Source organism: Podarcis filfolensis (assembly GCF_964270895.1).
Source record: "Podarcis filfolensis genome assembly, chromosome: 5".
Classification (NCBI taxonomy): domain Eukaryota; kingdom Metazoa; phylum Chordata; class Lepidosauria; order Squamata; family Lacertidae; genus Podarcis; species Podarcis filfolensis.
In genome coordinates this window covers 15,208,072-15,236,071 of record NC_139608.1, presented here as the reverse complement: position 1 = coordinate 15,236,071, position 28,000 = coordinate 15,208,072, and the positions used below count along the sequence as shown (strand labels likewise).

Below are 28,000 nucleotides of genomic sequence, written 5' to 3'. Positions count from 1 at the left end.
CTCCTGGAGGGTTCGTGCCCGCGCGCCGCCGCCGCCGCCTCCGTCTCAGTCACGGTGGTTTTTCCACCATCGCCGCCGCCGCCGCCTCCTCCTTCCTTCCTTCCTCCTCCTCCTCTGTCTCCGCAGTGAGGTCACGGGTGGGCGGCGCGTCAGCGGCTTCTGCTCCTCTGTCGGGGGCAGCCCGGCTGTGAGGTATGGACGGTGAAGCGGGGGAAAGGACGCTCGCTTCCCTCGGAAGAAGGTGAGGCCGGCCGGCCGGCGGGACCCTTGGGGAGGAGAAGCGGGGCAGGGGGAGTTGGGCGTGGGGGGGGGAGACGACGAGGATGTATGTATTGGGGGGGGGGCTCCGTGTTTATACTGAGGCAATGGGGGAGGGGGGAGAGAAAGCGATGGTCCCGGGGAGGAAGGGTGATGGGGGAGGGGAATGGAGTGGGGTTAGCCGAGAGCAGTTGCAGGGTGTGTGTGTAGGGATGTGTGTGTGTGTGTGTGTATTGCAAATGGGGTGCCGGGCGGGGGGGGGGGAGAAAGACTCGCCTCCTGTCCGGATGGGGGATGGGAAATAGGCTTCCTTTTTGGGGATGGGGGTAATTATTACTTAGTGAGTGTTGTGTCGGGGAAGGATCGCCTGCGCGATGGGGATCCGACTAACAACCTCCCTCCGAAGAGGGTGGGGGGGGGGAAAAGGATTTCCTTAAACATTTTATTTATTTAATGCAATAAACTAGACAAATATGCACGAGTGGGGTGGGTGGAGGGAGGTTGTTCTGGAGAGCAACGTCGGCCTGGGAAGGGAAGCTGTGGCGTCGGAGGACAGAGAGGGAAGGGGCGATACGGCTGGGGCGGGGAGGAGGTGAAAATCTGAGGGCGTCTTTGGAGAGACTCTTTGCAGACACTCCGCCCCACACGGCCTAACCTTCCCTCTCTCTCTCTCTCTCCCCCCCCCCCCCGGTCGCCTCTCTGCTAGCTAGACTTAACCTTCCTCGCCGCCTGTCGGGGGAGGAGCGTCTGCAGCAGCAGGTTAAGTCTGATGCCAGAAGGGAAAGGAGTTTAGTTCAGGGCAGGGCAGGGAAATTCCACGAGAAGAAGAAGAGGAGGAGTTGGGGTTGGGGTTCTGGGGCTGGAGGTGTGGAAGGAGATTCCTAGTAGAAGGCGGTGGGGGGAACCGGGGGTGGGGGCGGGTCAGCAGCAGCAGCTTCTACCAGGAATGATTCAGCGCAGGATGTCGGGGGGGGGGGGCTGGGGGGTGGAGGGCAGCTTTTGTCGGGGTTTGCAAGCAAAGGCACACTCGCATTGGCTGTGGGAATGTTAAGTCATTGCTTTAGGATGTTTCATGAGAACAGAAGTGTTTGTGGACAAGGAGTTTCCAGACTATAAGGTACTGAGTGAGTAGCTTTCAAAGATTTCCAGCTGCAGGGAACCTTTTCCACACAGACTGACTTGTCTGCTGAGGAACCCCTTGCTCACCTGCTCTGGAATGCCTGTATATTGCGGAGGATTCTGGGAAATGTTCTAGGGTGTGCACGCTGTTCGTGCAATCTGGTGGGCCTCCCCGTTGCTCAGTGAGTGGATCTTAGAATAGACAGGTCTAGTTTGCAAAGGCAGGGTGGTGGAAAGTACTGAGTGAGCTTTCAAGGAAGCTTGTTTACCATCTTCCCATTGAGGACGCCCTTATACCTTTCTAAGGAATCCTCTGAAGCAGTTTAAAAATGAGTGCCATGGAGGCTAGTAGCCTTTTCTGCAGTGGCTCCCTGTTTGTGGAATGTTCTCTTCAGGGAGGTTCGCCTGGCACCTTTATTATACACCTTTAGGCACCAGATGAAACCGTTCCTCTTCAACCAGGCTTTGAGCTGACTAACATCCTATATCATTTTAAATTTGTTTTTATTATGTATATTGTGTTTTTATCTTGTATTTTTATGCTGTGAACTGCCCTGAGATCTACGGATGAAGGGTGGTATGCAAATTTAAATAATAATACAGGTATTTATATATTTGAGTGTTTCGTCAGGAGGTGGCTTACTGTGGATGGGTGTATAAGAATTACAGTGGTACCTTGGGTTACAGACGCTTCAGGTTACAGACGCTTCAGGTTACAGACTCCACTAACCCAGAAATAGTACCTTGGGTTAAGAATTTTGCTTCAGGATGAGAACAGAAATCTCGTGGCGGTAGTGGGAGGCCCCATTAGTTAAAGTGGTGCCTCAGGTTAAGAACAGTTTCAGGTTAAGAACGGACCTCCAGAACGAATTAAGTTCTTAACCCGAGGTACCACTGTATTGCAAAAAGACGTTGGGAGAAGAAATTCTGTGAGATTTTGCATGTCTTTGGGAGGGTAGACTAAAGGGAATCTTAGGTGGATATTAGTAAGGTTAATGGTTCTTTGTGACATCTTGAATGATTTTTAGGGGAAAGTCTCTGATTATTTTTTTTGTAGGGCTAGGTTTGGATGGAGTGTGGTAATTTGACAAAAAGTTACTCTGGGAAGTGGGAAGCTCTGATTGTCTTTGGGGTAAAATAAATCATGTAATTGTGGTATGTGTGTTGAGGAAGTCTGGAGAAAGACTATTTTGAAAGCGTATACATTTAGCCATGGGAGAAGTGAGCTGATTTACATGGTAGATTTTTGAAACTAGTGATGTTAGTGAGGGACTCCTGTGCTGAATGTGTCCCGTCCCACCCCCTACAAAAAATGCTGAGTATTAACCAAAAACTAGAAGGGAAGGGTATAGGCAGTTCATGCGTTGAAAGGGAAAATACATTATGTTGGAGTTGCTTTGTCTGAAGCAACAGTAGTGTTGTCATTCTTTATTATTGCATGAGAAACCTAAGTTCCAAATGTAAAATGTGTATGGTTGCAGTGCACTTATTTGTGTTTTATATACCAGTTTCAAAAGGCTAAAGGGAACTTTGATTTTTCTAGGACTTCTGTAGATTCTGAATTTACCAAGTATGAGAGAAGTGCTCCTTTTTTCAATTCTACAAATTCCAAGAGTATTTTATTTTACTTAAACATGCAATAATTTGTTTCCAAACAATTATTGTTTTCTCATCACCCCTGTATTTCTAAATAGCCTATATTGTGTAGATTGTGTGATGAAATTGAGAGGAGTTAGCTGGTGATGGGGGTTGGAGACAGCAGAGATAACAAATATGTGAATTGGGAGGGGGTGAGAAATGCATTACAAAGAGAGAGAGAGAGATTTATGGGGAAATGTTGGAGAATTCTGAGATCAGGAAATAGTAATTGGGGCAAGAGGAGAAGGGAACAAAGCTGGTGGGAGAGAAACTAATACTTGCTGTCCCTACCTTGATCCATTCCCCTTCAAAATAGGTTATGGGGTAAATACTGAGTGGAATGTGAGTAAAGCGAACAGAATATGTAGGGGAGGAGAGGAGAAGTCAAGTGGAATGTCTGCTTTGCTTACATTCTGCCTAGCTAACTTCAGGACCTGTATTATATGCAAGACAGGCTGTCATTTCATAATATGTCTAAACAGTTGATACATTAAAATGGAGGGGGTGGATAAGATATCAGGAGTGCACATGTCTGTATTGTTGAATATGCACAGGTGAATAAATGGGGAACAGGTAGATGAAATACAAAGATGTGTGCTGGAAGAAAACATGCCTCCTTCCCCCACAAGTAGGGCTAGGCAGCTTTTGGAAATCCTGAGCTGTTCAAGGCTTTATAGGTCAAAACCAGCACTTTGAATTGGGCCTGGGAGCTAATCGGCAGTCAGGATTGGTTGGTCAGAATGTAATATGCTCAAACCATCTTGCCCCAGTGAGCAACCTGGCCACCAATTCCTGCACTAGTTGGAAGTTTCCGAACTGTCTTCAGAGGCAGCCCTATGTATAACACATCACAGTAATCTAACCTAGTGGTTACCAGAGCATAGACAACAGTGGTTAGATAGAGGTGCAGATAGGAGTGCAGCTGGGCCACTTGCCAAAGCTGATAGAAGGGCTCTACACCACGGAGGCCACCTGAGCCTCAAGTGACAGTAAAGGATCCAGAAGTACCTCAAACTGCATACCTGCTACTTTTGAAGCAATGCAACCCCTCCAAGAGCAGGCAACTGCCCTAGATCTGGATTGAGCTTCAGTTTGTTGGCTGTCATCCAGTCCATTACCAAGGCAAGATCTTGAGAGATCATGGATTTCTTGTGAACAGTTTTGGTTCTAAGGGAAAATACGCATAGCAATCTCTTTTATTTGACTATTCTTGATTAAGTGTCTGAAAGTAGTGCCCAGAATATTTTAACAAGATAAAGCTTCTGTAACTCAAGCTTGCACTCTCACCGATCAAAATATGTTAGTTCAGGAAACACTATTGCTGTGTTAAGTGTGCATATTTAAAATATATCAATTTAATTTGAAGCTGTTTGATTGCTTTGGTACATTTCTGATTATAAAATACCTGTCTGTTTTTCTACCCCTCATTCAGATTTTGTGAAAGGATGAACCCAAGAAATCAATTTTGCTGATGGCTGGGAGCTAATTTTCATTATTCGCAATGGTCGCCTATATACATATAGTTACAACCAACAATCTAGGATCAGCTTCCATTCGAGGGTTTATTGGTGAATTAACACTGAGACTGATGGAACTGGAAAACTTTGTTGGACAGTAAATCCAAAACCTTGTCTATGAATAGTGCAAATAACAAGATTTGATACATAAAGCTCCCCCTCTTATAGAAGTCTAGGTTTGAAAGCAGCACATCTCAGACTGTGAGAACTTCTGTGTTCTGATGGAAGAGTCTGTAGACATTGAAATCTCCTTCAAAGCTTAACTTTGTACTAAATCACAGTTTTCTATTGGATCAAAATCACTGGATCAGTTTCAAGACCAGTGACTTGAAGATTTGAGGAAAACCTTTTTATATGTGCATTGGGTTGTTCATTTTATATTTAGTTAATTAGAGAAAAAGTATTTTTGAATGACATATTTCTAGGCGATTCCTTAACTTCAAAGGCTGTGTTTTTAAATGCAAAGTGTTGAACTTTGCATTTACCTACTTTGGTGTCTTATTTAATTAAAAGCAGCCATACTGGTTGAGCAGCTGAGACAACCAGGAATTGAGATTTGAAAGACCTGCCAGTGATCAAACTTCAGAGTCACCTATCTAAAGTTCAGCTATGGAAGCTGCACAGACAAACTTTCCCCGTGGTTGTCAGTCAAAGCAAAAGGGGACTGCAGCAGCAGAAGAGGACAGCCCTCCAGCAAAAAAAGCAATGACAGAAATGCATGTAAAACAAACTGTGGTAAATAAATTGTCAACAATAAAGAAGGAACATTTGGATGAATGTGAAGAAAACTTTATGGAGGACAGAGAGGAAGATGCCAAACCAAACACTGCTGCAGCATCTGAGCCCTTGAACTTAAATCCAGGGCTGAAACATACACTGGCACAATTCCACTTAAGTAGCCAGAGTTCGCTGGGAGGACCAGCAGCATTTTCTGCTCGCCATTCTCAAGAAAGCACGTCTTCTGTCTTTGTACCTCTCCCATCGCCCCAGATCCTTCCTGGTCCACTGCTTGTTCCTTCCGACAGCTCTACGGAGCTGACACAGACTTTATTGGAAGGGGAGTCTATATCTTGTTTCAGCGTTGGAGGGGAACAGAGACTTTGCCTGCCTCAAGTCTTGAATTCTGTGCTCCGTGACTTTTCTTTACAGCAAATTAACACAGTGTGCGATGAACTTTACATCTATTGCTCTAGGTGCACTTCAGACCAGCTTCACATCTTAAAGGTTTTGGGAATCCTTCCATTTAATGCCCCGTCTTGTGGGCTGATCACACTGACTGATGCTCAGAGACTATGCAATGCATTGCTGCGCCCTCGCACTTTCCCTCAAAATGGCAGCCTGCTTCACGCGAAGAATTCACTGGCCCAGCTAAAAGAGACAGGCGGTGCCTTTGAAGTAGAGCATGAATGCTTGGGAAAGTGTCAGGGTTTATTTGCTCCACAGTTTTATCTGCAGCCAGATTCGCCATGTATCCAGTGTTTAGAGTGCTATTCAATGTTTTCTCCCCAAACATTTGTGATGCATTCTCATCGAGCTCCTGACAAGAGGACCTGCCACTGGGGCTTTGAATCAGCTAAATGGCATTGCTATCTTCATATTAACAAAAAATATTTAGGCAAGCCAGAAGAGAGAAATATGAAGCGTCTCTTGGAAGAAATGAAAGAAAAATTCAGTATGAAAAATCAGAAAATAATCCAGGCTAAAGTAAGTTTATTTATAGTTGTAAAATATTTGCGTTTAATTAACATTTAAAATTGCATTAAAAGTATTCTAAATATGTGTTTCCTAAATGTAAATTGGACCCTTTAAATTTTTGAATAACTTAAGTTGTTATCAGGAAGTGTTATCATGGCAAATACAATCAAAATAACACTTCAGTGTTTTAAAACCCAGGGATATTAGATAAGCTAACAAGTTTGGAATTTTACTTCTTGCTTCCTAACTGACTTAAGTGCATGGAACATCAATTAACATTGATGTACAGACTTGCATGTTTGATTTTACTTCACACACACACGCATGCATGCTTGTTATAAATAGCTTGGCACCAGGCAATGATAAATGTAACCATGGAGCACTGTCCATTCTACAAAATATGAGTTATTGTCTTTTTCATTAGGTGTTATATGTTGTAAACTGTTCCACAGTTAAATATGGCTAAAGAAAATAGTTAGAAGTCATCGTGCTTTATTTTAAAAGAGCACCAAAAGAATACAGATAACGAGACCCACAGATATCTTTTATGCTGGAGCATAGTGTTTAAATATCTATAATTATCTTTTCCATTATAGATTATTATTGTGTCTACTTTTAAAATCCCAGAAGCACCTTGTATTTTCTGCCTTCTAAATAGAAAAATGTTGTTTGTTTCAATTCAGAGATGTGAACACCTGGATAAATTTTATATATAAGTAGCCTTTAGAAGTTTTTTCATTGTCTGTACTATATACTGTGTCTTTCATAACACATCAAAGAAACTACAAATGCACATACAAAGCTGCCTTGTATCATCTGCCTTGCCTGACAGAGGTTCCCCAATGTTTCAGCCTTTTCCTAGCATGTGTTGCTTGATTTCATCTGCGCTGGCTTGGAAATAGTATGAATTGAACTTGAGACCTTCTGCATGCAAATTGTGAGCTCTGTCACTGAACTATGGTCCCGCTCCAAAAACTCAGCAAAGCTTATTTGGATGGGTGGAGGTTGTCAGAAACTGAGAGCAAGCAAGAAGCACCAAGAGATTCTTTTTAAGCCAGCGTAGATGAGAGGTTGGGAAATATGGGCTGGCAGTGGCTCTCCAGGGTTCAGGCAAGGGTCTCTGACAGCCCTACCTGGAGATATGGGGGATTGAACTTGGGACCCTCTGCATGCAAAGCAGATGCTCTACCACTGAGCGATGGCCTGTATTGAGAGTGACTCAGGATCAGTCCCTGGAATCTCCAGTTAATAGTCTTGGGTAGCAAGATAGGGAAAAACCCTGCAGAGATGTTGCCAGACAGAGCAGATGGTAATGGGCTAAAAGAGTCAGTAGTTTAATTTGGTTATAAGGCATCTTCATATGTTTACGTGGCCCCATCTGATGAAGGCAGCAAGCCTCATCCACAAAGTGCGATGCAGTCATTTCAAAATGCAGTTTGGGCATATCTGTAGCCATTTCAGCCTCATACTTACATGCCTAAGAATTCTCAAGAGGAGGCATTAAGATGGGTGGAATCGTTGCATGTATCTTTATAAGGGTAGTGGCAAGCTGTAACTCAATTCCTTCATGGAGAGCAATTGCTATACTGGTGGTTGCACATACCTACATTGAACTTTCCATATCTGTAAATTTCAAATGTCCATGATATGTACCAAAAAACCCCACACACTTTCCCCCCTGTTATGCTTGATGGGAAAGCAGGAGGTGGGAACTCAGAATTCATAACGAGTGAAAGCTTAACTGGCAACAAATCAAACAGCACTAACTTACTCCATCAAAAAGACCAGGTCTTCTAGAAGCGAAACTTAGAAGAGGGGAAAAAGCTAATCACTACCCTTTCCATTTATTGCTTTTCCAATAGTCATCGTAAATAGATAAAAGTTGTAGGATTTTGGTGGATCAACTTCTGTTCATGGACGAGTATATAAATCAGTCCATTTAATCATAGGCAAGCTTCTTCATTTTTCTTATGCTGTCTGCTTGTTGGGAGAAGTGGAGGATAAGTAAAATAAAGTAGCGAGAAGTACAGTTCATGTGAGGTTTTGCCTAGAGGCGTCGTCTCAGCCATGAATTGTCCATTGACTGGCAATAATACAGCTCTAAATGAATGTTGGACCACAGATGGGTGATTGGGAGCGTACTTGTTCTAGGTACACAGGCCAGGAAGATACTGAACTTGTTATGGCAACAGAAACTATAAATTTCCCAGCTTAATCAGGTTTATATGATCATTAAAGATGTAGCAAGTGTGTTGCTATTCATTAAATGACAACACAGCTTAAGGTATGGTAACTCATTAGACAATATTTTGGCTTACCTTAAAAGAAGATGATTGATACATTGTGTTCCAGGGCTTATAAACAACCTCATTATCGTTTTGTTGCATTCTTGCAATATGGCTAATGAAGGGCTATGTATTACCAAAATATTGTGCTGCATTTACATATTGCTGTATAAATACAGATGACCTTTCCATGAGCCTTCACAATATGAGTTTTAATGAGTGATTTGTGCGAGAGGGAGAATTTAAATAAAGACACAACGACTGCTATGAAGACTATGGTTTTGTTGATGTGCCAATGTGAGACTCCTCATACATAATAGGCCAGGGCTGTCTCGTGGATAGAATATTAAATTACAGTTTCAGGGAATTACCGTATTTTTTGCTCTATAAGACTCACTTTTCCCCTCTTAAAAAGTAAGGGGAAATGTGTGTGCGTCTTATGGAGCGAATGCAGGCTGCGCAGCTATCCCAGGAGCCAAAACAGCAAGAGGGATCGCTGTGCAGCGATCCCTCTTGCTGTTCTGGCTTCTGGGATTCAGAATAATTTTTTTCTTGTTTTCCTCCTCCAAAAACTAGGTGCGTCTTGTGGTCTGGTGCGTCTTATAGAGCGAAAAATACGGTATATTCTCATCTCATGTGTGGTATAGTGCTTGTTTGGTAATGGGTGGTTACCGAAAATATGGAAGAAGCATAGAGCTAAGGACCGCTCTATCAGTATTCTACATTCAACACCATTCCTTAAAATAACACGCATGTTCACCTACCTACCTACCTACCTTTCTCCCTTCCTGCTAGAGGCCGGGTGTTAGCATGTTTGTAGTTGAGCAACTATTCATTTGCATGAAGAAACAGAAGGGACCGCACTGATCTTAATGTGTATTGAACATATTTCTGAACATCATTCCAAATCCCCTTTCTTTCAATAGTGGGAGGAAAGAAATATATAAAGAAAGCTGGTTACATCTGAGTTGTGGTGATTCCCCCTCTTTATTTCTAGAGGAACTATTGCTGTTGGGTTTGGGCAAGTTATCTGTAAAATGCAAGGCAATTAACATTATCCCAGGAGTAATTGCGCATCTGGGTAAGAATGATACAACTATATCCTCTCCTTTAGCTTAACAGAATGTAAAATGCTACTTAAAGCTTTTATAAGGAGAATTTATATGCGTGAGAATAGGAACATCCTTATCCAGCATTAGCAGAAATTCTAGAAACACTCTGCTGCTTCAGCAGTGCTTCTAACACGTCTGAGATGTGAAAAGCAAAGTAGCAAAAGAATAGTTAAGATGCAGTGATTCTGGGGATCTTCACATTTTGATGAGAAAAAAGGGGGTGGAGGAGGGGTAGAGGAATGCCCTTCTGCTGATATGAACTACACCTAACTGGCTTTGGCTGACACCCACCCCCAAGACTCTAAATATATTGTAAGTGCTGAAAATGCAAGAATCAGAGAAGCAGTGCTGCATAAGAATTACTCAGGAGGGTAGGGGGAAATTCAAGACTTGCCCTTATTTAAAAAAAACGTTACTGTTGAAGCTTTTAGTCCAATCCTTTTAAAAACATAATGGCGTGGTAAATTTTTATTTGACTCTCATAATATGTTTGCATGTGTCAGAACAGGTTTTTAAGTAATTATGATTTGGGGAAGGTTGAAAAGCGAATTAAGGACAGTATCCGAAGCCATAGTGCAAGGTGTTGTTGCCTTCAAGTGCAGAGTTGTTAAAAGGATTGGCATTATCTATGGAGCTGAGATGTTCCATCATTTTTTAGTAACCTCATGACGAATAGCGTGTCCTCCTTGTGACACAATTTGGGAGAAACAAATGTTTTTGAAGGCAAGTTCTTATGATTAGGAACTCCAGCTGTTTTTAGTTCCTCTGGTGCACATATACATCTCCATGTGTCTTGTGAAAATAGTGTTTCGTCTCCTCCGCATAAAGCATATTAAATGACTCATTATGGTTTAGCACATACATGAAATGTGCAAAGGGGAAGAAAAAGATCTGCCTACAGATGTAAGCACTTTGATACGCTGAAACAGATTTGCCCCGGGGAGGATCCCTGTCTTGAAGTTTCACCATCTGTGATCTAAACACAAACATGCTAGAACTCTGCTTCTGTTCTCTGCTTCTCAGTTTCACTATGAATGCTCTCTGCAAAGTTGGTTCTTGGAACAAATTTGCTTTTTAATTTCACAGTATAACTGAGTGGTGAGTAATGAGTAGCCAAAGCGCACGCTGGCTCTCAGGTATTCTCAGAAGCGTTTTTTTTAAAGAACTCAGACTTATGCTTTGTTAGCTGGGATAGAACAATGAGAAGGCAAGGTCATAGGCTAATGGTAAAACTGAATTAATTCTGTATCTCTGAAATTCTCACTCTTAGCAATTTGCAGTTATCACACAAGTTGAGATGCTATTTCACATGCAGTAGTACTTTCCATTTAGGCTTTTCGTCCCATTTGAAGTGGCCCAATTTATCCCAATACAACACTTTTCCTACAGAAGAAACATTGTTTGATGTATACGTGTGAAACACATTTTGAAGTGGCAAAGCCATGTGGCTTTTGCAGACAAGGTTTGCTTCTAGACTTCTGCCAGCTCCTCCTCGTTACTTTTTTCTATAAAAATCTACCTGACTAATTTGCTTCCTGATTAAAAGAAAGAGGCTGAAGCCAGTAACTAGGCTTCCTGATCTGAGATTTTTCAGTTATTATTCTACGGGTGCTCCTTCACCGGGGGAAGAACAACATTGTTTGTTCATTCTCCGCAGTCATGTCCTATACTTGCTGAACCTTCAGAAATGAAAGTTGAAATTCTCAAGGTTCTTTTAAGCTGTCATATTTGAAATAAGTATTTTATCTGGCCATGGAAACCCTAGCTCCTTTCCCATCTTTATCCATTATGAAGGTTTCATACTGATATACATTGCTATGACGATGGTATTAAGAACCTTGAATTAAAATCCCACATGCTGCCATTGACGCAATATATGAATATTTCTGAAGCATGTACTTTGATCAAAAGAAGCACAGGATCACTTTTGGTCACTCATGGGAGGCTTTCAAGCCCATTCCATGCCAGTATGGGAGCATTGTCCAGAGCAGGGTCCTATGTGTGGCATAGTATATTTATTCTAGTAAAAAAGCTGGAAGATGACCAGTTTTCAAGAAAGCTGCTAATTCTTTCATCTGTAATTGGAATGGGGGAAACTGAGGTAATCTTGCTTTTCTACTGTTGCTTCTGTTTTGTTGCCTTGTAATTTCTCCTGCCTAATTTGATGACATTGGAGAAATAATTGTAAAGCAGTTCCTCCAGATCATAACTCTCACAACTGGAATGTTGTATCATAAAACATAAATGCTGATTTTTTCCCCCCTCCTCAGGCAGATTCTCAGTATAACCTAGAATTTCAACAATGGTATCCAGTTGTAAAGCAGGAAGCAGATTCCGTTAATCAGCCGCACTCATTCATGCATCCCAGGTAAGCTTCCTTTTGTCAATAATATAAGCAGTGAATGCACAACTTGAAGTTTAGAGGTGTAGTCCATATTTTGCACAAGGATAAGTGAACGTTCTAGAGTTTGGTCACATATGTAACATCTGTCTTAAGAAATTATTTCTTAAGAAATAATTATAGGCCTCCTGAGCCAGGGATGTGGAGGCTGTGATTCCCCATATATTGCTGGATTCTATCTCCCTTCAGAATCTTAAGTATTGTGGTCTCAGCCAGGAATTACAGAATTTGCAATCCAAAAGCATATGGAGGGCCAGATAAACCCCATTTCTGCTCTAGACCAATCTAGAGCTGAACTTTGATATTATGGGCCACTTCTTCCACAGCAATTTCTACTCTTTTTCTCTCCTTTTGGTACACTCACTTCAGTTACTGTTATTACAACTCTTGATTTCTTTGTAAAACTGAGCTTTTGTGCAAGAGTGATATTTATCTGACTTGTATAAGTTTTGTGCAAGTTTCATAGAGGTCTTGTGCAAAAGCACCTTATTAACAAACATATATCAATAGAGCCCAGTGTATGTACTGCAGACTCCAAGGTAATCTGTTGCATGTACTCTGTGGCATTCCTGAGAGAACAGTTCCTTCGCACCAGGTTGCTGACATTTATTTGTCACTTCAGCATGGGCAATTGATGGAAATGATCAAACTCAATTGTGAAATTTCCAGTCACCAGAAACAAAACAGCTAGCTTGTGTGATCAGGTAAGGAGCAAATGAAAGAAGGGTGCGGCGATAAAGGCCACACACCCAAATGTCACCTCACTGGACAAACAGCCCACCCCCCAAAATTTGTTAATGACCTTCCACATCCAGCTGTTATTTTTATGTATTGCATTTTCCACATTAAGGTGAAATCCAGAATAAATGCAAACAATTAATAATAATCAGCTGGCATTTTGGTGATGTCTTGTGAGTATGGTGGAAACATTTGTGCCTAAGCAGCACTGATTCTGCAATAAACGCCTGCCTGGGACCACCTTCATTCTTTTCCTCCAGGGACTTAAAACAGCTGCTAAGAGAAGACCTGCTTGAACACTTAAGGTGCATATGTAGGGGAAATTACTACATAGTTGCTTGAGTGACTGAAGTTGGCTGCCCGGGATATGGAGGCTCAGGAAGTGGATTTTTTGTTCCTTGCTCCTTCCATCTTTTGGGACCAGACCAGTGCAAGTGTAACAGCACTTTCACTGTTTTCTTGGAACCTGTTGTGTCTCCTGGCTCTTCTATCCCAGCTCTTCAGCCCTTCAGTTACCTGCACCTTTTGCTTTAGAGCTTTCTTTTTACTATGCTATGGACTTACCCCTGCAAGCAATCCAGTTCTGCCCCACTCACATTTTTCTCCAAGCTGAGCTCTTCCCACTTACCTGCAAGGTTGATTACCTTGCTTGTAGTTGACACAGATTTCTCTGTTGCCTCTCTCTTAGACTTGCCAGCATATACAATTTAGGCTAATGTAAAGCTGGATGTGTTACAGCAGCAAGTACCAATGTAGTTAGGAAGCAGATTCCTAAAGCGGATGGCGGTGAGGGGTGATTTGTATCGGCCTGTCAAGGAGCTGCTTTTCTCAGGCTAGATTTGGTCCAGAGTTAATTGGGCATATATTGTTGCACTGTGTGTGTGTGTACGTGTGGAGGTGTGTGCAATAGCAACTTCAATCTATATTCAAAAGTTGCTTTAACATTAAATTGCTGCATGGGAGACTCCACTTGCGCTGTATAGTTGTCCGTCAGTCTCACAAATTAAACGCAGCTGTCTTTCAACCATGTGAAGAGTTGACACGCTTCACAGCTCACGGAAACCATGGCAAGCTCTGCTCTGCTGATGACATGTCTGTATAATGCTGATGTAGCAGTTGAATTATCACATGCACCGTTCCTCAGCTAATTTCACAAACAGAGCACATTGCTTCATTATGGTCACATATCTACCAGCCAAACAGATTCCCTCTGACCCAGGTATTCGTAATAGCTTTCAAAATGTATCTGGCTTCCATCCCCCAAAGAGAATTACTTTAAAACATTTTTTTTAAATTGCACATTATTATTTCAGATTTCTACAACATAACACAAATGGAAAAACAGGAAAATGGAAGAGAAAATATTAAAACAAGCTTAGTCAGTACAGCATGAAGCTGTTAATCTCAGGGTCATGGATTCAAGCCTTGCAGGGTCTTGGGCTCGATGGCCCTCATATTCCCTTCCAACTATGCAATTCTATGATTCTGTGACTAAAATTTGCTTAGCTAATTGTGTTCTTTGCACCTTCCTTTTCTAAATAGCGGTATGAATTCCCGTGTAGTTGATGTTGGGAATAAAATATTATTTAAACTGCATAGGAAATAAGAGTAGTTGAGGCTGCAACGCTGCACTTTTGAAAGTATGCTTTTAGGATTTATATGCTGCTGTTAGTGTTCAAAGCACTTCCATGTGCACAGGATTGCCAAGGTAGTGTACAAGAACCTGCAGAACACGGTGGTGGTGTTATCACATTTTGGAGGGTGAGACGGATGTGATGAATAGAGGCTTAGACTAAGTTATATGAAGGGTCATCTGCTACTGTATGAGATTACCTGAACTCTTCATTATTCATCAGTGGCCCTCATCTGAGGGTTACACCACTTCGTGAAGTTCAGTGGATAGTGAGAAGGCCATATTTAGCATGCCCTCCTTAGAGGATTTCTCCTGGTGCCAGCTCTGATGTCTGGGCAAATACAAATGCCAAGCACTGAAAGGACATTTCAGCATGTTCTGTAACTGGCTTTAGGTTGCGGTTTTATGCTGGACATCTTTTAAGCCTGCTACACATAGAATTTTTTTCACTTTCCACTTGAGAATTATTTTATTATTTTCATCTCCATGAATTGTCTGCCACCATGGGAATCTTATACTAAAGGGTGGTCTTTCTTTAAATGTATTAAGACTGTCTACGAAGCTGATGACAGCTGTTTAGATGCTGCGGTGCAGCTTCTTTACACTATATAATTTTCCTATATGTGCCTCCACTTCAATCTGAGAACACAGGCATTTATTACCTGCTCTGTAGCAATTTGCTTGCAGATGCAGTTTTTGGGAGCAGAAACACTGGTGCAGCCATTCTCACATAAGAAACTATGCGGTCCTCAGGTGTAATGGTTATAGGGGTTGCTCGTGCGTAAGTTGCCGCCACTCCTGGCTAGGTTGCCTGGTTAAACCTTTTCTGTCTGGACAGCCCTTCACTTCGTGGCTGTTTCAGTCGCTAGCAGAATCCGTCAGTGGGCGTTTCTTGAACCTCTTCCAGCACAAAAGTTCTTTGACGCCAAGTCTCTGCCTACTCTCCCTGCGCGGAAGTCTTCTGCGCAGGGTGGGTGTGGGTAGCGGAGGACCCGTGCTCTCCCCGCTGGTCTCCGGCGAGGAGTCCTGGAGCCCCCTCGCCAATTCCCCCATCTGCCCCCCTTTATCCCTGGTGCTACGCTGATTTCCTTCCCCAGTCGATGAGCTGCCTCTCTCCCTGCTGGGCCCTTCTCCAGCATCGCTTGGGAGCCTTGCCTCCGCCTCTGGCTCCGATGGCAGTTCCCTGACATCAGGTAAATAAGCAAAAACTTAAAATGCTAGGATTCCTTTGTTAGTTAATAAGGGAAGGAACTGGTTTTACTAGGAATTAATCTGCTCTGTCTTTAAACTAACTCACAGCTGTAACCCTGTTGATATTCATCTGTGGGAAAAGCGAAGTTGCTCCATTACTATAATGTGGTTTATTTATGCAATATGAGTGGCACAATTTGAGCACTCATAATTTTGTATAATATACAGTTAAATCTATGTGATAAAGCAGTAGCCTAAAAGCATTATGCAAATTTTCAAGAGTACAGAGTTGAATAAGGTGAGGTACTGTAGTAATACACAAAAACTAAAACTTTCTCTTTATTCATCCTTGCCAATGAGACATTCATATCTCATGATAGCAACTAGTTGATTTGGTTTCCACCTTGCTTTCCTTAGTTGATTTGTTTTTTATCCTGTTAAACTGAACAATGAATATGCACAACTGCTTTAAAACAGATTTCCATTTTAAATCTGTTCTGGTGTAACCAAAGCCAAATTAATTCATGTTACCAGGTATTAAAATCTAATATGTAATAATAGTTCATGCTTGGTTCAAAATCAGTTGATTTAAATAATTTTTGTTAATTCTGCTTTTTTCTTTTTTTGTTTCCAGCTACTACTTCTATATGTGTGATAAAATGGTTGCTCCCAATGTCTCCCTTACCTCTTCTGTGCCACAATGTAAAGAAGCTACTAAAACCGCAGAGAAGATTTCAGAGGTAATTAAATCTCTACCGGGACAGTCAGTGAAGCAACACAGCGGTGGCAAACGTAAAAAAGCCATTTTCTTTCAGGATCTTTCTCTTGAAGTACAAGAGAAAGTTGATTTGAAACTTAGTACAGAAGTGTGTGCTAATTCAGGTGAGTAGGAAAAAGAAACATCTTTCTGTACACTTGCATCTTGTAACATGCAGCTGCTTTCTGGTGTAGCGTTTCAACAATCATTAATTTTCCTACCTTTTTGACTCCTATAGAGCGGCCTGTATCCATTAAACCTGCAAGCAGAAGGAAAGCTGAACTGATCTCTTCCAAAGTGACTACAGAAGACGTGGTAGAAGTAATCAGCAGTGCACAAACTTCATCTCAGACTCTTCCACGTGATACTGGCTGTGATGATGACAAAGGGAAAATGATGGAAGATGTAATGAAAACCTATATAAAACAGCAGGAAAAGCTACATACAATTTTGCAAAAGAAGCAGCATCTTCAGATGGTATGGCATGTATTTGATTTAGCTTCGTTCTGTCTTCTGCTTGTTGCATAACTTTTTGTAGTGGTTTTAAATCTTGATTACCGTGAAGTGTTAACTACAGTAATACACAGATCATAGGATTGTACAAGGCAAAGGCTTGTCTCCTCATTTCAAGTCAAATTAACTTAATATACTATAAACTAATATAATCCTGAAATTGCTGACTTGGCTGCCAAACCTCAGGTGTTATTGGAATAATCTTTAGAGTCTAAAGTCACCACCTGGATATGCTTTTTTATTATTCTATGCTAAAATGCCATGGCTACATAATTATAAATTCTTACATTGTAGACCGTGTGTCTGCACTGGAGGAAGTGCTCTGGAAATATTCTGTCCAGAGGTTCCTTACACAAAATGCAAAGGATTAGAAGTCTGGAATGGGGATACTTGAGATAGCATTAGACACAAAACTGAGGTTGTAGATAGCCACTAAGAGTTGCCTTTAGGGAATTAAGTAGGGAGTTCTACAACACTGATTGCCACGCCTCCCCTTTTCTACCTCTAGGCCACAAATCACTGGCAACAACTAGCATAGGCTCCTGTAAATTGATATTGGTGATTAATTTTGTGGATTAAATTACAAGACTGATTTAACCACCGCCAGTACAATTTTGGCTTGAATATGGGAGAAAGGGTATCATTTAGTATATACAAAAATCTATCTGAAGCCGTATGGCACAATCCTTCAGCATTCCATATAAGTAAGGTCAAGGGACCCCTGACCATTAGGTCCAGTCGTGGCCGACTCTGGGGTTGCGGCGCTCATCTCGCTTTATTGGCCGAGGGAGCCGGCGTACAGCTTCCGGGTCATGTGGCCAGCATGACTAAGCCACTTCTGGCGAACCAGAGCAGCGCACGGAAACGCCGTTTACCTTCCTGCCGGAACGGTACCTATTTATCTACTTGCACTTTGATGTGCTTTCGAACTGCTAGGTTGGCAGGAGCAGGGACCGAGCAACGGGAGCTCACCCCGTTGCGGGAATTCGAACACCCGACCTTCTGATCGGCAAGTCCTAGGCTTAACCCACAGCGCCACCCGCGTCCCTTACACAGTCTTTTTTGAACCGCCGACCTTCTGATCAGCAAATCCTAGGCTCTGTGGTTTAACCCACACCACCACCCGCGTCCCCATTCCATATAGTACTCTGCTGCTATAGAATAGGGCTGTGCATCTGGTTCCAGACAAAACCTGGATCCTGAACTGAACCAAGTTTGATGTGACCTGATTCGAGATTTATCTAAAGTGGGTTGAGGAAGCTCCAGATCACCTCAGGTCAGGTCTACCTGGAGCAAACCATAGCTATCAAAGGGGTGTGGGGGGAGAAGGAGATTATGGAGGCATTGCCTCTTTCTCACCACTACCAACCACATGTTTAATTAGGGTTTTAAATCCTAATTTTTAATTAGGGGCTGTGCAAGACACCTCATTGCACCTCAGACCTGGACTGGGGCCTGATCAAGATTTCTGAATTAGGAGTGCCTTGCTGAAGCCTACTGTTTAACACTTGGCTCCAGTATTGTGCAGAAAATGTGAATCAAGTAGACTTTAGGTGTTTACACAATCTTATGCTTATGTGTAACATTAGCATGTTAAATAAGCATGAAATTCACTCTGCTGCAAAGGATTAAGGGCTTAATTAGTGCGATTATCTTTGTACCAGCTCTCTGCCAGCTTTTCCATTTACTTGTGGTATGAAACCTTAACACAAGAGCCCTTCTGTGGTTTGAGTGTCTATTAATGATTCTTGCTTGCATTGTTTAAAAGTGTTAAGTATTTCTAGATTGGTGTACACTGCCCTTTGACAGTGTGAGACTTCACTCAGATAAGAGTAAATATGATCAGTGTAAGTTTGAAAGACATATGCTAAACTCCTGATTCTGCAGTGCGCCCTGAGTAAGTAGCAAGAGCTGCATAACAAGTGGAGATATCAAATTGAATCATGTAGCCTGTGAGCCAGAGAAGCATGAACAAAAATTTGGGTGCACTGTTGGATACTTCATATCCCCCCTTAAACATTCATGCAGTTCAGGGGTCGGCAACCTAAGGCCCATGTGCCACAAGCAGCCCATGGGGGTTGTTTGACCAGCCCATGAGCCTCCCCCGAACTGAGCCGCCTGCTCGGCGAATCCCCGTGCGCTGTGCTAAACCGGTGCAGCACAGCACGGGGACTCGCTTCTGCGGCACCGGAAATCGCGTCTGTGCATGTGCAGATGCCAGAAATCGCATCTGCACAGACGCTGGCAATCGCAGGCGTGCTCTGCTGGAGTGAACCGGCCCAGGCAAGGCAAACCTTGCCGACCCCGATGTAGTTGCTGGCTAGATGTAAATATGCTTGCTAGATTCCATCAGTTAGTGGTGTGCAGTTCCTTCAGGCACATACAGTATGTCTCTCCTTGAAGCTGATATAATTTTATTATTTGTATCCTGCCCATCTGACTGGGTTGCCCATGCCACTTTGGGTGGCAAAATCATAATGAAGCATTAAACATAAAAAAAAAACTTTCCCATCCCAATATTTGGTTTCAAAAGGTAGCTTAAAGAAAATGTATAGTGATGGCACTAAATAACATTAGGCTTTGAGAACATTTTAAAGAGTTTGAATGAGAGCACAAAGCGTAGCTGGGTAAAGTGTCAAGAAAGTAAAAGACGATTGAGAAGCCCAAACTCTACAATTCTATCATTCTGTGCTTTAGCTGAGATTCCTGCATTGCAGGGGGTTGAACTAGATGATCCTTAGGATCCCTTCTAACTCTACAATTCTATGAAAACAGCTGTTCCAGTGTTAATGTGGATCATCTGGGGTTTTACAGACATACTGAAAAATAGCTAAAGAAACATTATTGGGTTTTGTAGGCATACTGGAAAATAGTTACAGAAACATATTATTTGTAAATTGGAATGGTCAGACATGAGTTTCTCCAGTGAGGCAGTTAAAACAACAACGGTGCCAAGCTCATTCTTTTTTCAGTGTTCCTGTTTCATATACATAACACCAGGGATTTGAAGGGCTGACTCAGGTTACTCAAATTTTACTGTAACACTGCTAAACTGGTTTTAGTTCACTAGCTGTCAGGTTCACGAACATGATGTGCAAGCTTGTAATAGGTAATACAGTGGTACCTCTGGTTGCGAACGGGATCCGTTCCAGAGGCCCGTTCGCAACATGAAAAGCCTGCAACCTGAAGTGCCGTATCTGCGCAGGTGTGCGGCGTGATTTAGCGCTTCTGTGCATGTGCGAGCGGCAAAACCCGGAAGTAACCCTTTCTGGTATTTTCGGGTCGCCACAGGACGCAACCTGAAAAAACGTATCATGAAGCAAACGTAACATGAGGTACAGCGTGTGCGCAAACTTACTGAAATGGTCTGTATTGATGAACAAATTTTGGTAGGACATAGGAAGTTACCGCATACCAAGTCAAGACTGTTGGTCCACCTTGCACAGTATTGCAGCTCTCTAAAGAGTTTCATACAGGAGTGAGTCTTTCCCACCCTTACCAGGAGATGCTGTGGATTGAAGCTGGACCATTTTGCATGCAAAGTACATGCTTTTCCTCTGAGCCTACAGTATGATTTTTGCATACATCAAACTGAATCTAGTTTTTATGGACTGTAGAAGCCAAACATATAATATATGTATGTATATTAAGAAAAGCTGCTAAGAACATGAAATTTATCCATTCTCTGGTTTCAAATAAGTGCCACAAAACTTGAAGTTATATTCTGCATAACAAAAATGGCAGTGACCGTAGAAGTTTGCAATATAGAAATAAATGCTTTGTGCTTTTGTGGTGTTGCTAACACTCCGTAATTCTGGTCATTTTCTTCACAGGAAGTAGAAATGTTAAGTAGTTCAAAAGCCATGAAGGAGTTAACAGAAGAGCAGCAGAATTTGCAAAAAGAACTTGAATCTTTGCAGACTGAGCATGCTCAAAGAATGCAAGAGTTTTATGTTGAGCAAAGGGACTTGGAGAAGAAGTTAGAGCAGGTAATAAAGCAAAAATGTACCTGCGATTCTAACTTGGAAAAGGACAAAGAAGCAGAATATGCAGCTCAGGTGAGCACAAAACATTAGTTTAACCTGGTTGTTGGAGGTCTTTGCTTGTTAATTTCCTATGAAATTGCTGCTGGAGCATAGCAAATAGCTGAGAATACTTTATATTGCAAAGGCATGTAAAACTTGTAACAGATACAGAAATTATGTATTTAAAGCCATAAATACAGTGGGTTTGGGCCAATACACTCACACCCACACCCTCACCCTCTATAGACAGTTTTAAAGAAGATGGTTTAATGTATTATGATGATGAGGAGGAGGATGTTGATGATGATGCCTGACTTAAATTTTTGATGCAAGTTTGGTATGTCCCCTAAATTCTTGTTAAAAAATTATCCTCTCTGATTATAGAATGGGTTTTATTAAGCATTTGGTATCACCACTGGAACCACAAATTATCAGCATGCTTTAAAAGACTGGCATGTGTTGAGTACGGTTGATTTTCTGTACCAAGCAGGGCCTGTAAAAAGTATTCCTTATATAGTTTTTATGTTAAATTCATTTTTCAGTTCCAGTCAATACACTGATCTATTTTTGTGCCTTAGTTCTAATATGGATTAATTTAAGCTTTTTCAGTTTTATTAACTAGGTATGTCTCTCTTCCCCTTCTTCCCCCATATATCTTTTATCTTCTTAATAAATGGACTAAAGCCCTTATTAGAGATGCTAGTGAGTTGGCTCTACCACAGTCAGCTGACTAATCCAAAAGAACCATAGTTTTGATATATTTAAGGCAGGGGATTTTACTTTTCCACTGAATTGTGGCTTGAGGCTTATACCTTTGGGTGTCATGAGTAGTATTCCCTTGAGTGTACCGACTGGCAGATTACAATGAGTTTACAATTCCTCTAGATCTAAGATATCAATTACAATCCAATAATAGCCTCATTATAACAATACCAATTTATAATACAATTATTAATACCAATCGTTCAAATTCCATATTATATAATTTAGATAAAGTGCCCCCCCACTTGCTGGATTTGATAATTTTCTATATTTCTGCATGCCAAAATCTTGCTAATTTCCATTACATTCTGGTCATAATAATAATCCCTTATACAACAACTGCAATATTAATAACGTCTTCTAGTGTTGACACATTAAATGATTTATAAAACTACAAGTGAGGAACTCAAACTATATGCTTGTTCTTCCTGTGTATGGCAATTATTCTGTCTGTGGTATTTCTTCCTGTCCTTGTAAGATGCTATGTCTTTCTTTACCCCGGATGTTGCTGTTATTCGTCATGCCTTGGTTGGAGCTGATATCTCATTGTTCCAGAAGTTTATCCATAGCTCTGTCCCGTGCGTCATTGCTTTGCAACTTTTTGCAGCTGCAAAAGACACTATGTCCCAGTAAATAACCTGTTTTCACCATTTTTCCTCTCCGCCTGGGAAGAAGAGCGGTCTGTCGAACTGCAGATGACTCAGTAGAGAACCTTATCAGTTCTTTGGCAGTTCACAGACTCCTTCAGCCTTCCTTCCAACTGAAGATAAATGAGCAATCATACTTCCAAATAAATTAAATCACAAGTCCTCTTAGTGTTATTCAGTTCACTTCGTAAATAATAACAGACGGGGAAGAGTCAGCTCTAAGTTTCCATTGTAAACCTTTTGCAAAATAGAGCTTACTTCCCTTTTCCCTTTTTTTACACACAGTTCCGTTTGATGTTATATTCCATACTTATAATCCAATTTCTTCCATCCCTGCTTGTACAACTATAATTTGAACTAACATTCAGAGGAGAGTTGCTGAATCATAAATGTAGAGAAGAAAACTTTAAAGAAACCGTAGGCTCCCCCTCCCCCCACCATCTTTTGCACCGAATTAAGTCTTATCTCAGGTTCAGACCTTAAAGTCCTTGCAGTTGGTTAGTTCCACAGTTTGTGATCTCATCTCTTCTAGTACTCACCTGTACTTTAGTCCAATTAAGCTCTAGTTAACAGGAGAAGCTCTGCTTCTTAATGGTGCTATTGGAGGGTTTTTGGCAGGTGAAGTGCTTTTGCACTCAGAGCCTCCCTGCCCCTCTCATTCCATGCTGGAGCAAGAGCCAGTACTGCAAGTGAAGCCTGTTCTCCGCCCCCATCCCTGGGGGGAATTTGCAATGAAAATTACCCTCAATCCTTTGCCAACAATCTCCCATTGTCATGGGGCTGCCTCCATTAAGGCAGAGAGGAACTGGAAGCCCAGATCTAAGACATCATTGGGGCATTAGTTCTGAAGAGGAGATTAGAATGATATCTGACAGGGGAAACTAGACTTAGACCTTTTCCTCTTTTCTTATTTGAATGGGAGTCAAGCCCATACTTCTTCACTTAGGATAACAACAATAATGGATTGTTATCCTAGATCGTATCCTAGCATCGTAGCGTTAAAAGAAACCCCAAAGGTTATCAAGCCGAATTTCCCCTCGTAAACAAGCTTGCAAATGTTCTTACTAGCCTTGTAGGAGGCCAGGAGCTGGTGTTTCTGTGCTGGTTGAAGAAGAAGGGAAGACCCTTATCCCATTGTTGTCATGGAAACACAAGATGCTAGGCTAGTGTTGACCTTTAAAGCCCTAAACTGCCTCGGCCCAGTATACCTGAAGGAGCGTCTCCACCCCCATCGTTCTGCCCGGATGCTGAGGTCCAGTGCCGAGGGCCTTCTGGCGGTTCCCTCATTGCGAGAAGCAAATCTACAGGGAACCAGGCAGAGGGCCTTCTCGGTAGTGGCGCCTGCCCTGTGGAACGCCCTCCCATCAGATGTCAAAGCGATAAATAACTACCTGACATTCAGAAGACATCTTAAGGCAGCCCTGTTCAGGGAAGTTTTTAATCTGTGATATTTTAGTGTATTTTTGGTTTCTATGGAAGCTGCCCAGAGTGGCTGGGGAAACCCAGCCAGATGGGCGGGGTACAAATAATAAATTATTATTAATTATTATTATTATTATTATTATTATTATTATTATTATTATTATTATAGTGTAAAGAAAAATCTTCTGTCAAATGGCCCAGCAGAGGAGGATCAGAACCTGAAGGGGGGAAAATGGTTTCCTTTCCTCCACAGCCAACTTGGAAACCAAGCAGATTGCTAGAGGAGGAATGGAGACATCCATCCCTCTTGCCTCCCCTCTCACACACCTGTGTTGAATCTATGCATGGAATTCCCAATCAACTATTGCCTCTGGATTGAATCATTAAATGCAAGACTGACTTAATGATGGAGCTGTTCTTGTATAAACACTCCAGTTCTCATTAAAGGTTATACAGTGTTACCCTGGTTGTCGAACTTAATCCGTTCCAGGAGTCTGTTTGACCCCGGAACCATTCGAAAACCAAGGTGTGGTTTCCGATTGGCTGCAGGAGCTTCCTGCACTCAATCGGAAGCCACGTCGGACATTTGGCTTTCGAAAAACAGTTGCAAACTGGAACACTCATTTCCAGGTTTGTGGCGTTTTGGGGCTGATTTGTTCAACAACCAAGATACCACTGTACGTAGTAGAAAAGGTCACAATTTTTCCTGCACTCCACCACATGGGTAGCTTAAGCAATCTGAACCATACATGAATTAGCCCTATATGCCACTTATTTTACTTCAGAGTAAGTGTATGTAAGATCCCATCATTAGATTGTAAATCATTTGTTAGGAACACTTTCTAGTATACTGGTAGTAAAGAAACCCTGTTACATTTGTGCTGAAATGTAAAATTTATACTAAAGCTCTCCACTAGATGGCTTCTATAGCTCACTAATTCCAGAGAAATCTTGGTCTACATATTTCTGTTTAGTAAATTGGCTTATGTGTGTCATGAGGAATGCATTTCCCAAAGGACAGAATGGCCCGGTTCATAATGTTGAACTGTGGTTTAATGTGAATGAGTAATGTGCTGGTGCATGCTTCTTGAAATTCTCCATTTTGGTCCTACCTCACTTTTGGTCACAACAAACCACAAGCCTTGACTTCTTGTGACATCTGAACTTAGAACTGTGGTTTATGTCCAGACTAGCCATGACTAGTAGCCAAGGTTAGCTCTTGGTTTACTGCTTCTTTGTTTGGGGAAAACAAACTATGAACTGGATTCAGGTGACACGAGAAGTCATGACTTGCAGTTTGTTGCTCCCAGTGTGGTGTGGGGAAGAAGCAAGGCGTGAATCTTTGAACTGACTACGCCAGCACCCTGCTTGTTTGCATTAAATCGTAATTAAACATGAACTGTGGTTTAATTTTGATTACAGTCATTGTTGCCTTAGGTCAAATTATGGCCTTGCACAGGCCAGCATATTACCAAGGTCCACTCCTGCACACACATGTGTCTATTTTTGCCTTTTGCTAAGTTGCTTTGAAGGAAGGGCGAGATACAAGTCAAATAGATAAATAAATAGAAATGTGATGCTGATTATTATGCACTGAATATTCTGCATGTCCTGTTTTGCCACTTGTGGCCTCCACTTTGCTGTCACCCCGCCTCTGCACCTCTCTTAACTGCATTGCGTGGTGAGATTTTGCTGGAAACAAGTGCTGCTGGTGGCTGATTGGAGGCGAGTTGGGGACTGCCGCTTGGCTTCCACTTTTTGAAGCAGGCACCACACATTGCCGCATCAGTGGGCTCGAGTCTGTACATACCTTACTTAATGTTGTTTCAGAAACAACTGCGTGGTTTCTAGAGTTGCATGGATGGGGATACATTAAGAAGTTTTTAAACCTTTTCTCTCCTTTTAAAAATGTGCAGCTGGCAGAGCTAAGGCAGAGGCTGGATCACGCTGAGGCCGATCGACAGGAGCTTCAAGATGAACTGAGACAGGAACGAGAAGCGAGGCAAAAGTTGGAGATGATGATCAAGGAATTAAAACTTCAGATTCAGAAGTCTTCAAAAAACGGCAAAGGGAAATGAAAGTGCCAACGAGATTGTATCTGCACTTTCTCAGCTGGGCTAATAAATGTCCTGCCAGGGGGAAGTCAAGCCATGGATCAGCGAAGGTATTGGGACAGTCATGGGGAACTTTTCCTATGTGAGCAGAGCATCAATGGAGTAGGAGTTGTTGCAATTCCCAATCATTTCAATGACGTTTTGCACAAGAATAGTTCCCAGTAGATTGTGTCTGATTTATGCATTCAAATCTGTAATGATACACCTTTGTAAAACTTCCAGACTGACAAAATCTGTATTTATGTTGCTTTCCTCCCTTCTTTTTTTTAATGGTTTTGAGCAGTGTTGAAACCACTGGTTGTATTCAGCACTGCTATTCTGCTCGCAAAGCAGACTTCCACTTGTACAGTGGAACTTCCTCCTCTTCTTTTCTCCCCATAACCCCCTGCATATCCTCAAATCAGCTCTTGTAGGTTGGGGGAGCTTCCAGAGCAGATTTTGGGGGACATGCAAGGAGAGGAAGAGGAAGCATTGGATACTACCCGTAGTGTTTTACACTCCTCAGTGTAACTTTCTTTTACAAGCTGTTTCGAGGGCTCTATACACTTTTTACTGAATGCAACTTTGGTTTCTTTCAAAATATGCAGGAGCTGCATATTTGCTTTCTATTGCATGCAGTCCATTTTCATAAAATGGTTTTTATAGTTCCAAGAATCTAAAGCAGAAAGAAGAGATTGTAGAGAATTTGCTGCCATGCATTGTTCTAGCCTGATACTTCATTTTGATTATTAAAGCTGGATTGAGAACTGCTAACTGGTAATTATTCAACAGCAAACATTTTTCAAAATGCAGATTTCCACACAGTTAACTGTCCGTTATTAACTGTTAAAATGCCAAATGCCAATTCTTTCAGTACCTTGCTGAATGCTGTTATGAAAAGGAGTTGCTGAAGTAGAAACTGAGATATTTTATTTTCAAAGCTTCCTATTCACTCTCAGCTTCTTTGGGTAACTCTTCAAGCAATGATGACAGAAAATTTCACTTTTGATACAGTTCTTTGAGGATTCCCAAACACTTTTGGAAGTTTGAAAATGTCAGCCTTATTTTGTAGAGTGGCAATTTTAACCCTCAGCTGAGTGGGTTACTTCATTAGCAATAAAGTTCTCATTCCTGGATTTTCTTTGAGCACAGGAAAGTGGGTGGTCTTGACATTTTAAAAGTATTTTAAAAGTTGAGGGGGAACAAATGGAGTCTGTGATATTGTGAAAGTGATGCTAATAAGGTTCATTTAAACGGCAAAGTAAAATTGCTGTCATTTGTAAACAACATAGTTATTAAACCTTTACTTCTTTTGAAAAGAAATGCTAACGTTTAGTGTGGTTATAAGTTGGTGCCAGTAATCAAGTAGTTCAGTTCCAGTGTTTTTTCCAATGGAAACCAAACAGATAAAGTATATTAACAGAAGGGAAATAAATTGGCGTATTATTAAAAAAATTTTTAGATGCTTACGTATAAACTTCAATGGACAATTTTTTTGTTGGTGGAAACCTGAGTACACTTTGGGTTATCTAGAAGGAAAGGCAGTTCTGTTATATAGAAGGTAAAATAGATCAGGTAGACAAATATCTAATTGCTCAAAAGTATTGTATTTGAATGGCTTTTGGTGAAGAGGGGCGGGGCAGGGTAATCATCTTCAAAACCCAGGCCTATATTCAGATCATTGAACATAAAAAGCAATGTGACCAATATATTTCACAGAAATTCTAGCTACTTTGCCCTGTCCTAGCTATAGGTGCTGCATGGCATCGAAACCACAAAAATGTGTGTGGGATACGCATTGCATCATGGGATGGGACGGTGCCTTTGCGCAAACAACCAGATCCAGCTCACTGGGTAGGACAGACCTGCTGCTCTAGCTTTCCAGTAAGTGAGTTGCTGTTGCTTACTGGAAATGGGTGGAGATGTCAGATCACGGCAAGCACACATACAGGGTAGCTGCATTTGCACCCCAACCTCCCTACCACATCCTCTACTCCCGGTAAACAGCACCGCCACCTGCTAGGAATCTAACATAGTGGCTCTGTCTCACTTGACAAGCCACTTCTGCAAGCTACAACTACAGATAGTGATGTCCATCTCTGTGTGCATCCCCATCTGATCTGCACGTTGTGGAGGCCTGCTACATATGTAGACCCGGAGCATTTACCGTATTTTTTGCTCTATAAGACTCACT

General features: G+C 41.8%; 1 protein-coding gene across 1 annotated transcript; it reads left to right on the top strand.

The window, feature by feature from the left end:
- SKIL (SKI like proto-oncogene) lies at positions 1 to 27,129 on the top strand. The gene is made up of 7 exons (XM_083613259.1): positions 1 to 241; positions 4,448 to 6,236; positions 11,895 to 11,992; positions 16,222 to 16,469; positions 16,583 to 16,821; positions 20,691 to 20,915; positions 25,630 to 27,129. Exons 2-7 carry the CDS (start codon positions 5,142 to 5,144, stop codon positions 25,789 to 25,791), a joined length of 2,067 nt encoding a protein of 688 aa, XP_083469385.1. The 5' UTR covers positions 1 to 241; positions 4,448 to 5,141; the 3' UTR covers positions 25,792 to 27,129.
- The last annotated feature ends 871 nt before the right edge of the window (positions 27,130 to 28,000 follow it).

Excerpts from the sequence above, each read along its gene's own strand:
- SKIL (XM_083613259.1), top strand. The coding sequence starts at position 5,142 with ATGGAAGCTGCACAGACAAACTTTCCCCGTGGTTGTCAGTCAAAGCAA. Across the intron at positions 6,237-11,894 it reads AGAAAATAATCCAGGCTAAA|GCAGATTCTCAGTATAACCT; the intron begins GTAAGTTTATTT and ends CCCCCTCCTCAG. Across the intron at positions 16,822-20,690 it reads AGAAGCAGCATCTTCAGATG|GAAGTAGAAATGTTAAGTAG; the intron begins GTATGGCATGTA and ends TTTTCTTCACAG.